This window comes from Rhinopithecus roxellana, chromosome 18 (genome assembly GCF_007565055.1).
Source record: "Rhinopithecus roxellana isolate Shanxi Qingling chromosome 18, ASM756505v1, whole genome shotgun sequence".
Taxonomy (NCBI): domain Eukaryota; kingdom Metazoa; phylum Chordata; class Mammalia; order Primates; family Cercopithecidae; genus Rhinopithecus; species Rhinopithecus roxellana.
The window spans coordinates 49,756,101-49,772,253 of record NC_044566.1 but is presented as its reverse complement, the minus strand read 5'-3'; the positions used below and the strand labels follow the sequence as shown (position 1 = coordinate 49,772,253).

Sequence of the window (16,153 nt, the reverse complement as noted above, 5' to 3'; positions counted from 1 at the left end):
TGATTACATGTTTTTAAAAATTAGAAGTTTTTAGCCAGAGTTATCACAGAAATTTGAATTTTAACTTGAAATTTTCGGCTTTATAAATGTCAAGGATTTTACTTCAAAATGTGTCTACAATTACTATAACTACAATGTAATTTTTCTAAAGATACTTTCTGAAAGACAATCAAATCTCAAAATTAAGTATGTGGCCTTCTTGATTTTTAAAAAATCAATCTAAAGAAAAAAATGCAATGTTTCCTTGGAACATAAAGTATTTAGGGACCACAAGAAATGTCTCTAGTGTGAAAACATACAAAATAAGTACAAAAAATGTGAGTTCTCAGGCCTATCCTGTGAATGGAATAAGATCTCCTGACCTGTATTATCTACTACTGTTAGCAGCAGTGAATCCCTACTGGTCTGCCCCAACCTCAATTCTTGCCTCCTCAGAAGAAATTCAACCAAGGGGCATAAGGCAGAGATACTGAGACAAGTTTTAAAGCAGGAGTGAGAGTTGATTAAAAAGTGTTAGAGGCCTGGTGCGGTGGCTCATGCCTGTAATCCCAGCACTTTGGGAGGCCGAGGCGGGCAGATCACCTGAGGTCAGGAGTTGAAGAACAGCCTGACCAACATGGAGAAACCCCGTCTCTACTAAAAATACAAAATTAGCTGAGCATGGTGGCACATGCCTGTAATCGCAGCTACTTGGGAGGCTGAAGCAGGAGAATCACTTGAACCCGGGAGGCAGAGGTTGGGTGAGCCGAGATCGAGCTATTGCACTCCAGCCTGGGCAACAAAAGTAAAACTCCGTCTCAAAAAAAAAAAAAAAAAAAAAAAAAAAAAAAAAATTAGAGCAGGAATGAAAGGAAGTCATGTACACTTGGAAGAAGGCCAAGTGAGCAACTTGGGAGATTGGGTGCATGGTTTGGCCTTTGACGTGGAGTTTTATATGTTGGCAGTCTGCTGGCATCAACGATTTCCTTGGGGTGGGCTGTGTGCAGTGGCCGGCCAGCACTTGGGAGGCAATGCAAGCCCAATGTGTTTACTGGAGTTGTGCATATACTCACTTGAGGCATTCTTCCCTTACCAGCTGAATGTTCCTGGAAGGTCATGTATCAGTTAAACTTTGCCATTTTGCCTCTTAATGCACATGCTTGAGCTTTCTCGCCCAAATCCTGAGATTTTATCAGAAGCTGCTGACCACCAGTTTCAGGTGTTCCTATCTATTGGGAGACTGCCTTTCCCTGGCACTGGCTGCAACCAATTACTATTTTAGAGAGTCAGCTTAACAACTGGCTGACCGGCCAGGTGCAGTGGCTCATGCCTCTAATCCTAGCACTTTGGGATGCTGAGGCGGGCAGATCACCTGGGGTCAGGAGTTTGAGACCAGCCTGGCCAACATGGCAAAACCCTGTCTCTACTGAAAATACAAAAATCAGCCGGGCGTGCTGGCGGGCGGGTGCCTGTAATCCCAGCTACTTGGGAGGCTGAGGCAGGAGAACTTCTTGAACCCGGGCGGCAGAGGTTGCAGTGAGCCGAGGTCGTGCCACTGCACTCCAGCCTGGGCAACAGAGTGAGACTCTGTCTTAAAAGAAAAGAAACAACAAAAAACACTTGACTGACCATCACCTGATGGTTGCCTGACATTCCTGGTGGGGCGGGGGGGTCTCTGCTGGCCTGCTCCTATCTGCCTATCTACTATAATATAACTAAGCCCAGTAGTAGAGGAAATCCTTTATTTTGTTAAAATAGGGCCACTGGGTAGAGGTTGTTGCTTTGCACATTTTAAGATCTATCAACATAATACCAAGAACAAACCACGAAGGAAAAAGTGGTAAATCCAAACATAAAAGTGTTTAAAAGTTTATTAAATATTTTATTACACATCTACATTGCCTAAGGTTTCTATAGCACACACCTTACATTGGAATGATCTGTTTCTTGTTTTTATTTTCTACCAAAAAAAAACAAAAAAGGACGTTAAAATTAAGTATAGAAATGGTGGAACTTTGGGATTTCCTGTCCAGAGTTATCTATGAGTCAGGTTTTATTCCAGCTGATTCAACATGGCAGATTAAATGTGAAAAGTAAAATGGTGGGCTCCCTTAGGCAGCAACTCTTACTTCTTTCCTGGTTACCTCTGCCTACATAGATAATTGATCAAGAAAGATGTTTACACCCCCACACATATTCTAGATAGTTTTGGTCATGAAGTCACAAGTTTCCATATCTGCACAATTTTTAAAATATGGAACTACACATTTGCACAAAATCTTTGTTTGGAGTAGGGGGTAGGCCAGGCAGTGGAGGAGAAACTGACACCAACTTCCCTGAGAGCTTCCAAAGTAAGAAAGCATCATTTTTTCCTTCATCAACTCCTGGTTGCATGGGGAAAATGCAGCAAGTGAGGCACACCAAGCATAGACACAAAAATAGGAACACAACTGTAAGGTAGCCAGGTTGGCAGGTGTAGGGCCGAAATGGCTGCACGCCACCACGGTAAAATGTCTGCTACAGCCGCACATTTACAATCAGTTTGGTGATGTTTTCAACACAGGCTGGGGGATTGAGATTCCCCCATATAAGGCAATGACAAGGATTTCAAATGGACCAAACATTTTATATTAGTGTCAACAGCATTAACACAGCTTCATCTGGCAGAGGAGACGCAACCAAGAATATCTGCATTATTTACTCCAGAGACATTGCCTGACACCATCTGTTCTGTCAACCCCCACCCACCAATGTGGCGCTTTCCTAGCACACCCTTGCCTAGCTCTGTGAACCCCTCAGTTATGTATTTTGGCCCAAGAATTCAAATTCCCATGTTTTCCTGAATAGAGATTGGGAAAGTTCATTTCAACAGAGTGATTGGTAACACAGAAGATCTCTTAATGCCGCAAAGTATTATTAGTTGCCCAGCTGCAAAGATGATTTGTTGTGTTTACCTTTATTCTAAGATTGAATACAATGCTTTCGCTATACAATGTGGTGGCTGGGGTATGGTGAGGTGGAGGGGACAGACGGATTGGGCTAGATTACACAGCATAGAAAATCAATACTCTTACACTCTAGGGTCTGTGAACTGGTTCAAGGTCACAGAAGTGAATAAGAAAGCCAACTAACTAGGAGTAGGAAATAGGTTGCGCAAAGAAAAAACAAATTTCTGAAACACCTACAAACCACATATGATGTCTATATTTGTGTCTAGCTGATTTGTATACAAACATTGACCTTTCTGGAGATAAACTGTCCCCCTCTGAAAATCACGGTAACACTATCAGTAAGTCAAGGCCAAAACAAGAGCCAACAGTCATGACAGTACTATATTTCATCTATATGGCCGGGAAAGGGGAATTAAAATGAGGCCCTTCAAGAGAGAAAACCCCAATAACTTGTCATTAAAAATAAAAATGACCGATTTGTACAAGAGTAGTTCAAAATTTATTTATAAATTTGTTTAAAAGAATATAAGACATTTTTTTCTTTTGTGCATATTTGTACCACAGATTAAGAAAGTAGGGATTAAAATCTAAAAAGACCCCCAAAGCTTTCCAAAACCTGATCTGAGAATTAGATAAGAATGTGTCACTTAGAAAGACAAGCCTAATGCTAGCATTAGGAATAGCATTAGGAGATATACCTAATGTGAGTGACGAGTTAATGGGTGCAGCACAACAACACAGCACATGTACAAAGCATATGTAACAAACCTGCACGTTGTGCACATGTACCCTACAACTTAAAGTATAATAAAAAACGAAAAAAAAATTTCATAAAGAAAAAAAAGAATTCATGGGGCAGAAAATGTAAGGGGTTCTGGAAACAGAGACTTGAAAGTCCAGAAATGAGCTATAAATAAACTGCTGCTAAAAAAAAAAAAAAAAAAAAAAAGACAAGCCTGTAGCACCCATAGCTCTGATTAACCTGAAAGCATCAAGTGACTTCCTTTTTCTACCTTACCAACATTAATCATACTTCCAATTAGAAAAATAATGTAGCATTTCCCTGGCAGTAGAGATTATATGAGTTCAGTAATCAGCTCCTCCAAACATGCATAAATGAGGACAGGGAGAAGCCAGTCACTCCTGACTGCACCATCAAGTGTGTGGGCAGTTGAAATCAAGGTAAAAACAGTGAAGCTGAACAAAATCACATTAAGAAAAAGCATCTCATGAGGCTTTTCGAGGTCAGCTGATGAAGGCCAGATAGGAGTCAATATTTTCTCATATACCCTGGAAGAAAAAGAAAACAAAAATTACCACAAGCAGCAAAATAAAATTCAAAGCCTTTGTAGTCAAAAATGAAGTTCCTGCAAAGAATGCTCTTACTGCATCAAGCTAAAATGACCATTTTTTAAAATTAACAACTTAAATGACCATCGAAACTATTTTCTTTCAAGTCACATTGCATTTGATTCCCAAAATAGTCTTGGCCAATAATGTAATGGTTTGTCAAGTGATGTCTTATTGGCTGTGTTCTTAGACTAACAGAGGTCACAAATAATATAGTTCGAAAATGTTGTCACCCGCCTACACAGTTACAGCAAGGACAGGAAGAACACATGTGGAACAGAGCAATTTAAATGGAAATGTCTCAAGTAGGGTTACGCTGTATTATGCAGGTGAAAGGTGCCTTCTAAGAGGACCTTGAGGTAGGGAGATAGACTAATGAGTCTCCACTCACACCATGTACAAAGGGTCAAGAGACCTCCATCAAGCCTTCCACAGTGCTGGGCCACGTTATGTATGGAATACACACTATTGCTGTTTCTTCTAACACTTTGGGAAATTAAAATCTCAGGTTGCCTCATTGGTCATAGGAAATGCTGAACTGCCCTTGAAGACATAGGATTAAGAGTTTCCACAGCATCCCAAAGAGCCTCACCTGCTGTATCAGAGGAAATATCATTTAAAGGGATTTTTTAAGTGACCCACCTTAGGTGCCTCAAAAAAACTAATAGAGGACCCTAGAAAAATCAAAATGTATTTTTTTACATACAAAAGCAATTATTGAAGAATAAATGTATATGTTAAGAAATATGAGAAGACTGATTTAAATTAACAATGATTAAAAAATAAAAATCAGTCCACCTAACATACACACTTATTGGAGGCCTACTGCTTAAGTGTCTATATGACATTTCAAGAAGCCGCTGCTTCTTTCCATGGCTTGGTTTTATCATAATTTCTGCCTTCCTCCTTCTTTTCTCTGGCTCTGGCTTTTTACTGGTTCTGCTATTTCCTCCAAGTCTTTGTGAATTGAGGCATAACCTTCCTCTTTCATTCCTTGGAGGAGCTCAGTCCTCATCTATCAGTCTTTAAATGGTGACATATCCTTAATTTAATAGTAATTCTAATATATTAATATAAGTTGTTAATCTATATATTAATTGCGTCCAGTTGTTATTTGCAAAGCATGTCCTAAATAAAAGTTTAATTTATGTCCTCTCTTCTTACTTTTGTATGTTTTTCTTTTATGAACAGATGTTTTAAAATTTAATGTAGGTACAGTTACTTTTTCGGTTTTCTCTTTTTTCTTGGTTTATACCTTAGGTCTTACAAAATCCTTTCTCAGCTCTATTTTATAAATACCCTGTCTTATTTTCTAAAATGTAAAAGTCTTCCTTCCTATTTAGAAGCTTTAATCCACTTAGAAATGTTATGAATTATGTCGGGACCTAATTCCATGTAAGTACTCAATGGTCCCAATAGCATTTGTTGAACGGTCTGCTTTCTCCCAGTGATGTGCTCTACCCCCTTCTGTCATACAAAAAAATTTAAAAATTCAGAAATGTTGGGTGTGCTGGTGCCAATTGCATACCACACTAAATACACAATTAAGTTTCCATCTATACTTCTTTACCTTTAGGAGTGAATTGGTTACTCTTGGTTCTTTGCTTTGATTACAATTTATTTGAATCTATAACTTATTTGAGAGCTCATTCCTATCTATTAACAAGGTATAACTCTTCATTTATTTATTCCACAGTATCTTTCTACAAAATTTTAGAATTTTTTTTTCTTTTCTTTTGAGAAGGAGTCTCGCTCTGCCACCCAGGCTGGAGTGTAGTGTAGCCATCTCAGCTCACTGCAAGCTCCGCCTCCTGGGTTCATGCCATTCTCCTGCCTCAGCCTCCCTAGTAGCTGGGACTAGAGGCACCCACCACTACGCCTGGCTAATTTTTTTTGAATTTTTAGTAGAGACGAGGTTTCACCATGTTAGCCAGGATCATCTCGATCTCCTGACCTCGTGATCTGCCCGCCTCAGCCTCCCAAAGTGCTGGGATTACAGGTATGAATCACCGTGCCCAGCCAATTTTAGAATTTTTTAAAAAGGGTCATGCATATCTTTGGTTGGATCTTTTAATTAGATTTATTTACTCCTAATGTGTAGAAATGTAGTTTTTACATACTGATCTTACATCTACTAACATTGCCAAGCGTTTTTTCCTTCTAATAATTTGAATGTAAATTCTTTTGGATTTTTTATGTAAATAATTGTATCATCTGTGATTTATAAAGGTTTTTCCCCCTTTTCAATCTTTATATCTCTTATTTAACAGAAATGTTTTTAATGTTTTTTTATTATTATACAGTTTTGATCCCTTTATGAGGCAAAGAAATTTCCCTTCTATTCCTAGTTTGCTAGAAGATTTTACTATGAGTATTGTGATTTAGCAAATGCTTTCTGTACTCATTGAGATGATCATATGGAGTTTCTTTTATAATTTATGAGGTGAATTATCTCAGTAGGTTTTTTGTTTTGTTTGCAATAAGCCAAGCTTGCAATTCTGGAATAAATCCTATCTCATGAGGACATGCTATGCTTTTTCATATTTATCCTGTCAAAATCTTGTGATTGTTTTGAATCTATGTTTATAAGTGATACTGAGTCTATTTTTTTCTATACAGTCTTTGTTTAATTTTAATTCAAAGTCACATTTACCCGCTTAATCATTTTGAATACTTCCTTCTTTTTAATCAGAAAAACTTTCCAGACATTTGAAATAATTTGTTCCTTGAAAGTTTAATAGAATTTTGCTCTAATATGTATAGGCCTGGTCTTTGTTTAATGGGAAGACAGTAAGACATTGCTGTTGATAGTGTTTGTATCACTTTGCGTGTCCACCAATGATGTGTAAAGTACCCTTTTCCCCACAGCCTTGCCGACAGAGTATATATTGTCAATCTTTTAGGGTTCTTTTTGCCAAATAATTGATAAGAAATGGCATTTTGGTCTAATTCTTTTTCAAGTCTGCTTGGTTGTCTTTCATTGCCTCCTATTTTTTGCTCATTATTTCAAATCCAATTTTTATTTCATCAAATATTTTTTAAATTCAGTATCTAATCATTTTAGCACATGAAATCATCTGGCCCTCTGTTGTGTTTGTGATGTTGAATCACAACCACTTGTTTCCTTGCGTGTGCGGTAAGTTCCAGTTACTGTTTTATGCCTGGGATATGTCAGTGAACACAACAATCCAATGGCCCCGCCCTTGTAGAACGTGGAACATACATCAATCACCACAGGGAGAGGTGAAGAGTAAACAGTCAACAAAACGTACAAGGAAATTATGTTTCAAAAGTATGTTAGAAGTTGAAGAGTGCTATAGAAAAAGGGAGGGGAGCCTAGAAAGGGAACTGCAGGAGCCAGAGTGAGAGGACAGGCAGCAGCTTTAACTAGGATGTCAAAGTAACCTCACTGAGACCGTGGAATTCAAGAAAGTAAATGAAGGAGGACAAACCATATGGATATTATGGAGAATAGTATAGACAGAGCAGCCAGTGCTCTCAGCAAGAAAGCTGGTGTGGCTAGAGAGAAATGAAGAAGGAGAGCCAGAGGCCTAAGAAGGGGTCTGGATCATGCAGCACCTGGTAGGCTGCTGGAAGGACTTCGGCTTTTACTAAAAGTGATTTGGGGGGTGGTGGAAGCCATTGGAGGGGTATGCAGGGACAGAATCTGACTTCTTTCACTCTTGTATTGAGAACAGACTGTAGGTAAGTAATTGTGGAAGGAAGGAAACCATCTAGGAGACTACTGCAAGTATCTGGATGAGCACTGAGAGGCTGGAAGCAGGATAATGATGATGAGGATGGTGAGAAGCTGCTGAATTGGATATATTGGGAAGGAAGAGTCAAGAGGATTTGTTGATGGCTAGCTGTGTGGGTGTGAGAGAGAGACTGCACCATTACGGAAACAGGAAAATGTGCAGATAGAGCACTGGGGTAAAGGGGATCAAAGGTTAGGTTTTAGACATGTTAAGGCTGAAATGTGTATTACACATCTTGGATAAGTAGAGATGTGTTGGGTAGGCAACTGGGTACACAAGTCTGGAGTTTGGAGGAAGGGGTCTGGGCTGGAAATAAACTTGGGAGTCATGAACATACAGCTAGCATCTAATTTCATAAGAATGAAAGAGGTCATCAAGGTATTAAGTGAACATCAGTTCAGAAAGTGGTCCAAAGCAGATCCCTGAGGCACTTCACTGTTGAGAGGGCAGGAAGATGCAAGGAGTTCAGCAAAGAGGAATGAAAAGGGGTTATTACAGAGGTATATGAAAACCCAGGAGAGTACAGTGTCCCAGAAGCTAAGTAAAGAAACGGTTTCAAAGAAGAGGGAGTGATTCACCGTGACGAAGAATGGCGAGCAGTCAAAAGATGAAGATTGAGAAATAATCGTTGGATTTTGCAATGTGAACACTTTTAGTGACCACGAAAAGAACATTCTTTTTGATGGGTAGATTCTAAAACCTGAAAAGAGTGGGTTTAAGAAAAAACAAAGAAACTAGAGATAGCAAGGGTAGGCACCTTTTAATGTTTTACTCTGAAGGAGGACAGAGAAACAGGGCAGTAGCAAGAGTTCGGAAATGTGCTATCAACAGAATTGATAACTGATTTATATTTTATGCTGATGGAAGTGTTCTAGTTGAGATGGAACATTCAGCAATTCAGTAGAGAGGAGAGAGTATTATTAGAACAAAGTCCCCCAGGAGGTGGAGAAGATAAATCATAAAGCAAAGCAAGTACAGAAGTGCAGATGTCTGGAGGTCAATAGAGGTGAAGGTGGGCACCTGAGGAACTTTCCAGATTTCTCTTGCTGCTTCTTTTAAGTAAGGAAAGCACTGATAAGCCCTTTGGACTTGGATATGCCCATCCTACTAAAAATTTCACCCAATCATCCTCGCTATTACATCATGAGAAAACAATGCTCCTCTCTTTGATCTGTGAGGAATCTAAGCAGAGATTTGTGGCTCACTAAGGCCTGCCAATAGTCATTGGTGAGCCAGATTGCCACATCCTCACGTCCTCAGAAGCCTATGTGATATCCATTTATGCCTTCCCATCATCTTCCCCTCTGCTCCAGATAGATACTTTCTAAGTTTTAAGAGCAGTTCCATAGAGAAGAAATGACAACCATACAGTGTGTTTCCAAGCCCTGACAAAATCTAAATTCCAATCGTGTTTCACAACTAAGTTATACAAGCTTGGATAATGTCTGCAACTCACAATGGCCCATTTTCCACATGACTCCTACTCACATATTGTTGCAAGACAGTATGTGTACATTGCATCACACAATGCAAAGATCCTGCGTTTCAGTTATTTTCTCTGTTCCATACTGTCCCATTCTGAATGCCAGAGTGTAACAAATGAGCATATATTAGGGATATATAGACACATCCAGGAAGCGTTCTCTGCAAATTTGCTTATGTTCAATTATCTTAAATATGTATACATTTGTAAAATCCATTCATCAATTTAAACTACTAGATTACTAGATGTCTTTCAAAGGTACATGCTATAAGATTTCTAACAGATTGACTTCTCAAACATGATCATTGGTCTGTCGAGTATTTATTAAAGGAAGATCTTCTCTAGACTTTCTAGGTCAGCAAGCACTTGACTATTTTGTTGTATTTTTACCGGTTTACAGATTTCTATCTGATGTGTGTGTATATAAAGGGAGTGAGTGTGAGAGAGAGAAGGCAGTTATGCACTTGGACTTCAATGAAACTGGAAGGCCTATGGTCTTTAGTTTTTGATTTTATACACATTGCAAACCTTACAATTATATATATTCCAAAGCTTTGGTGCTCGCTCAATAACATATTGTGCACACAAAGTACATTAAACACATATTACAACACAGTTGCAAGGTTTTCATCACAGAAATATGTAAGGATATTTCATTTTTTAAAAGTGCCTTTTGCTATAGGGTTTTTAAAAAATCATTTTGTAGTGAAAAATTAACTACTGGTTTCTTTGATGTGTTAGTTTGACTGAAAGAATGTATTACTAGAGAATGCTTATTATTTTTATAACCATATTTCATTTAAAATCTTTCTGAAAAAAAAAAACGTTCATTTGTTTTTTTGTAGGTCTGCGCAAGGGATGATAAAAAGCCTTAGAGTCCAGGCAATCATGCTGAAAACAAAGGGCAGGTGTCATTTGTTATTGTGATTGGCCAGAGCTAAAATCAGGACTTTCTCTCTCTCAGAAGCTATTGTGGAATTTACAGTAATCCCCCTGGCTGACTGCCCATCACACTGCTGAACAGCATAACAACAACAAAAACATAATATCTGGGGAGAAGGTCAAAACATATATTAAAAATTCTCATTGTTTTTATTCTTCAACATTCAAAGATGATTTTTTTAAGAGAAAAGAAAAAAACTCACCCAGCTGTTACCGCTATTCATATTCCAACAGCCTCCAGATTGCTCGAGGCCACCTGGTTGACTTTTGCCTTGGAGTCGGTCCAGAAAAGCATTATTTACCCTTTAAAACAATGAAAAATGTGTGTGAGTAGAAAACTTGCTGCAGGGCTGAGAGATTTCTGAGAACCTAATGTGTTGTGTGAACTGACCCTGGGGATAGCTTCCTGGCTTCAGCTTACAAGACATCTACAGACACTTCTCTTCATACTAACCATATGACATGCTATTAACCGCTCTTTACTGGAGATGGTGCCAATCTTGGCTCAAGCCAAAGGGGGTATGAGTTCTTAACCTGAGAGTTTCAGGCACTCATCTCCTACCAGTTCAGCAAGACCCTAGTTCAAGAAAGAAACTACAGCCCTCAGAGTCATGCCAGGTATGAACCTCAGAGGCTGGAGAAAGACAGAAGCCTCAGCACGAACCAAAACATGAAGAAGAACCAAAGATAGCTCTATGGCATTATTGCTGCAAGACAGATGTCCTTCCCATGTTCCCTGCACTCCACTGCCAGTCTTGCTAAAGTAAACTCCACACATGCAAAGCAGAAATGGAAGGCAGTAGGGTGATGGTTATATTATTCTATTTCTGGAGCTCGCTACCTGGTTGTTTACTTTATAATTAATCATCATAAATATCTGCTTTATGGACCTTTCTGTGTTTCATATTTCAATTTTTAAATTTAAAATAATAAATCACAGGTAACACCATGCTCTGAGTTGCCCACGGATGGCTGAATAGAGTCAGGGACTTGGAAACTGAAGAAATGACACTGCAATAGGTACCTTATGATATCAACAGATTATTTAGGAAGTACAGAAATAAGACTATAAGCTTCTTGGAAGCAGAAACACAATGCCTGGTGCATAGCAGCAAATATACATTTATGGAAGGACGGAAGGCAGGAACCAGTCACGTGAGCCTCTTGTTCAGTCATGAAGATAAGCAGAACGTGGTCGTGGTGACTGGCTACAGGCCGGTGACTGGGGAGATTTGGGAACTTTGAGGAAAATAAAGGCTGGGTGGCAAAGCCAAAGGCTGGAGGGGGTTTTTGTCTGTCTGTGCTTGCTCAGTGCTAGCTAAGATGCCATCTTAGTTGCTGTTTCTCAACAACTCTAGGTCCCATCAGGCTGTGGTTCCACCTCAGCTATTGTAAAGCTTCTTTCCTGTCTTACCATAAAATCCATCCAAGTGCCATATTCTAGTCAGCCTGTTTCACTGCCAAGCTCCATGTTTAAGTCACCTTCTCTCAATCTGTCAGTGTGCAGATAGAATAGTATCCAACTTCGCTGGAGACTCAACTATCAAGAAAAGGAAAGTGACCCTGCTCCCCATTAAACAATACAACCACTGGTATCCTGGACTGCCTACATGCCTGGGGCTGTTCTTATCCAGTCTTTTTTGTCATTAGCAAAGATGGGTTTTCATTCAGCATCCTCCACCCCACACCCAAACCACTGGAAGGCTTGTTAGCTCTACCTCCTGAACACATCCTAAATTTACACTTTCCTTTCCATGGATACCATTCTAGTTTAAATTATGATCTCCTCTTCACCTTGCTAGTGCTTTCACTCCCACCTTCCGTAATCTAGTCCCCATACAACAACTTTACTAGATTATGAAAGAAATCTTGTCTTCCTGTAGCTTAAAATTCTCCCATGACTTCTCATTGGTCTTAGAATAAAACTGGCTTATAAAATGTTGTGTTATCTTGCTCCTGCCTATCTTTCCTCCCTCACTGAGTATTATTCTCTTCTTCACTCACTATAATCCCATCGCATGGGGTGAGGTGTGGTGGCTCATGCCTGTAATCCCAGTGCTTTGGGAGGCCGAGGCGGGTGCAAGACTTGAGGTCAGGAGACTAGCCTGGCCAACCTGGCAAAACCCCTATCTCTACTGAAAATACAAAAATTAGCCCGGCACGGTGATGGACACCTGTAGTCTCAGCAACTCAGGAGGCTGAGACAAGAGAATCACTTGAACCCGGGAGGCAGAGGTTGCAGTGAGTGGAGATGACGTCACTACACTCCAGCCTGGGTGACAGAGCAAAACTCTGTCTAAAAAAATAATAAAAATCAAAAATAAAATAAAATAATAATAAAATCCCATCACTTGGGACTCAAAAAGTCCAAGCTCATTTGCACTTTAGAGCCTCTGTGCTTGCTTCTCCCCTGTTCGTAGGCCATCTAAGTCCATGCATCTGCCCCCAGTCTCTATGTGGCTGGTTCTTCCTTTTCCTTTGATGTCACCTCTGCAGTGAGGCCTTCCTAAGTAACCTATCACCTCCAATTTCTTCCTTAATATCCTCTTGTGATATGGTCCTCACAGTACACATCACCATCTGAAATAACAGTGCCTTTGATTGTGGACTTCCATTTCTCTCCTCCAGATTATAATTTCCACATGGTCAGGGACCCTTTCTGCCATGTTTTGCCCTATTCCCAGGACGTAGAACTAAACCTTTATGGAACGTGACCTGATAATGTAGTTACTAAATGAACAAATCTTCCTGGCACACGTTCTTCACCCCTGAAAACAACATGGATGATGAGTGCAGACTGCAAAACAGCTCACTGGCAATTGCTCTCAATTCACTGAAACCCTGCGAAGACCGATGCCTTGTCACGAAGACACAAGGTAATGTGATTCACTTTTGAGCATCAGTTACTAAGAGGACATCAGAGTGGTTGAGCACTCTTTGATACTATAGGAGTGTCCTCAACTTGCCTATGTCCACGGCAGTGTGAGTCAGCTAGAGATAATGGGGTGGGGAAAGAGTTCGCTTCTCTCAATTCCTATCAAGAATCTAAATGGGAGGGAAAAGAACCAATTTCTATTTTTGTTTAATAGTTTTAGAAAGTACATACAAGCTACTGCGGTCAAAGTCGTGCTCTGGGTTTTCTTCTGAGGGTTAATTTGGATAAAAACTATTATTCAGGGATGGTTCAAGTTTGAATAAATCAATTCAGTTCATCCCAGTTTTCACCTCATGGCCCAAATCCTTTCAAGTCCTTGACCCCCATGCTCTCTCATTTCTCTCCAGAGTTTCTACTTGTCTTCTCCTACTCAAATACTTACAATGGGTCAGGTCCAGGTGCACTCAAGCTCATTACAGGTTCATTGAAAAGCTTGTCAGGAATCTCAAAGCTTTCTATTATAACACTCAGAGTTGAGTTTTCTGCAATGTGAACTTTTAAACTGTAGAAAGCACGTTGTCTTTTTGATGCCAATAAAATTGTGCCTCTGGAGAAAACCTAATTTACATCCCCCACACACATACTATATAGCTTGTGGTGTTGCCTTGAGTAAGAATGGACACAGTTATTAAGAGTTCATTGAATATGTATTCTCACATGATAATATGGGAAAGCTCATGGCACACTTTAAAGGCAATACAAATGTAAGCTCTTTTCAAAAACTGATGAAGAGCATAAAATATATATTTAATAACTTGATAAGAGACTTCAAAACTAATTACTGAGTTTATTATCTAGAAAAATCTCTTCTTGGATTAAATTTGGAGCTACACATTTATTGGATCTATTTAAGTAGAATCAAAAGAAAGAGAAAATAACATATAGAAATCAAACAGCCCCAACAATATTTAGGTATTCAGTAGTATGGAAATAAAGAATGAGAGGAAAGATTCCTAAAACAAAAAAGTTATCTTTTCCACCTCTAATCAAATAGCTTGGGTGTTTATTAGGTGCCCATCAAAGATAAATATTTCAGCAATGGAGCCTATTAATGTGACACATCACTATGTTTAAGATGCTTAAAGTCTTATAGTTCGATTAATCCTCAGAAGTCCAGAGAAACAACTGGCTACTACTAGGAATCAGTTTATAAATACAATATCAAGTGTTTTATTAAACAGAAAGTATTTTAAAGAAAAAATAGGCCAGGTGCGGTGGCTCACGCCTGTAATCCCAGCACTTTGGGAAGCCGAGGCGGATGGATCACCTGAGGTCAGGAGGTCAAGACCAGCCTGGCCAGCAGGTGAAACCACATCTCCACTAAAAATACAAAAATTAGCCGGGCACGGTGGCATGTGCCTGTAATCCTAGCTACTCAGGAGGCTGAGGCAGAAGAATCACTTGAACCTGGGAGGCAGAGGTTGCAGTGAGCCAGGATCCCACCGCTGCACTCCCGCCTAGGCAACAGAGACAAAATTGAGACTTTGTCTCAAATTAGAGAGAGAAGGAGGGAAGGAAGGAAAAAAACAGTAACAAAATGACTAAATCATGGCCTACTTTATAATAAATAGTTAGCATCCTTCCCCACCACCATCTTACCCAACAATGTAGCCTAACCAACATATCAGAGTTTTGATATTTCCTTAAATAAGAGAAAAAATATATAACTCACATTTGTAGTTTTAAAACTATTTTGACTGGACTATGGGAACAACATAGTCCAGTCAAATAAATGTGAGCCCGCCGCCCACAGTTACAGGCACCATCAGAATAGGGCACTTCCACCGAATGCTTTTTAAAGTCTCTCATTTAGAAAATGAAACCACCATAACTCAAAAACACACTTTAGTGACAGTGGGAAGGTTAAATACATAAAAGAAGCCATTCACTATCAAAAGAATTTATTCCTTTAATTTGTGAAAACCCTTACATTCTTCTCCAAGATACTCAAGTACACCCCTAATGAACTCCAACAACCCGTGTCCCCCCCTAGAAATCTTAGCATAATAATGGCAGACAATATGGTGCTTATTAGCACTGTCCCAACAGTAACATGATATTTTACTAGGTGTTCTTAAGTCTGATATTAGGATTAAGATGGGGAGTGCTCAGACTATTTGAAAATTACTTAATGGTTCTAAGATTTTTTTCTCTAATGTATTTGTCAATATTAAATAACTTTAATGAGTCTTTGAGCTTTTGTACTCAAGTATGGGTATCTGACCATCTATATTAATGTAATTATTCTAATTAAGTCTATAAATGGTACAGCATCGTCTCAAATTAGGATACTCTGTCCCATGGAAGGAAAATTAAACATACCTTAATTGAACACACAGCTTAAGAACATGATTCAGGCCGGGCGTGGTGGCTCAAGCCTGTAATCCCAGCACTTTGGGAGGCCGAGGCGGGCGGATCACGAGGTCAGGAGATCGAGACCATCCTGGCTAACATGGTGAAACCCCGTCTCTACTAAAAAAAAAATACAAAAAACTAGCCGGGCGAGGTGGCGGGCACCTGTAGTCCCAGCTACTTGGGAGGCTGAGGCAGGAGAATGGCGTAAACCCGGGAGGCAGAGTTTGCAGTGAGCTGAGATCTGGCCACTGCACTCCAGCCTGGGTGACAGAGCGAGACTCCTTCTCAAAAAAAAAAAAAAAAAAAAAGAACATGATTCAGTTTCCTAATGTGAGTTTATGCCACCTATCCAAGAAAATTGGATATTTGTGTGCATACACATATGTACACGTATGTGTGC

At 39.6% G+C, this 16,153-nt stretch overlaps 1 protein-coding gene across 1 annotated transcript in view; it reads right to left on the bottom strand.

The window, feature by feature from the left end:
• Positions 1-1,820: 1,820 nt before the first annotated feature.
• The window catches only part of EPSTI1 (epithelial stromal interaction 1), a 109,603-nt gene continuing 95,270 nt past the window's right edge, over positions 1,821-16,153 (bottom strand). The window contains exons 10-11 of the mRNA XM_010368069.2: positions 10,667-10,766; positions 1,821-4,220 (exon numbers count right to left, since the gene is read on the bottom strand). Coding sequence (XP_010366371.1) covers positions 4,212-4,220; positions 10,667-10,766 — 109 coding nt within the window. The 3' untranslated portion in view covers positions 1,821-4,211. The remainder of the gene's footprint in view (positions 4,221-10,666; positions 10,767-16,153) is intronic.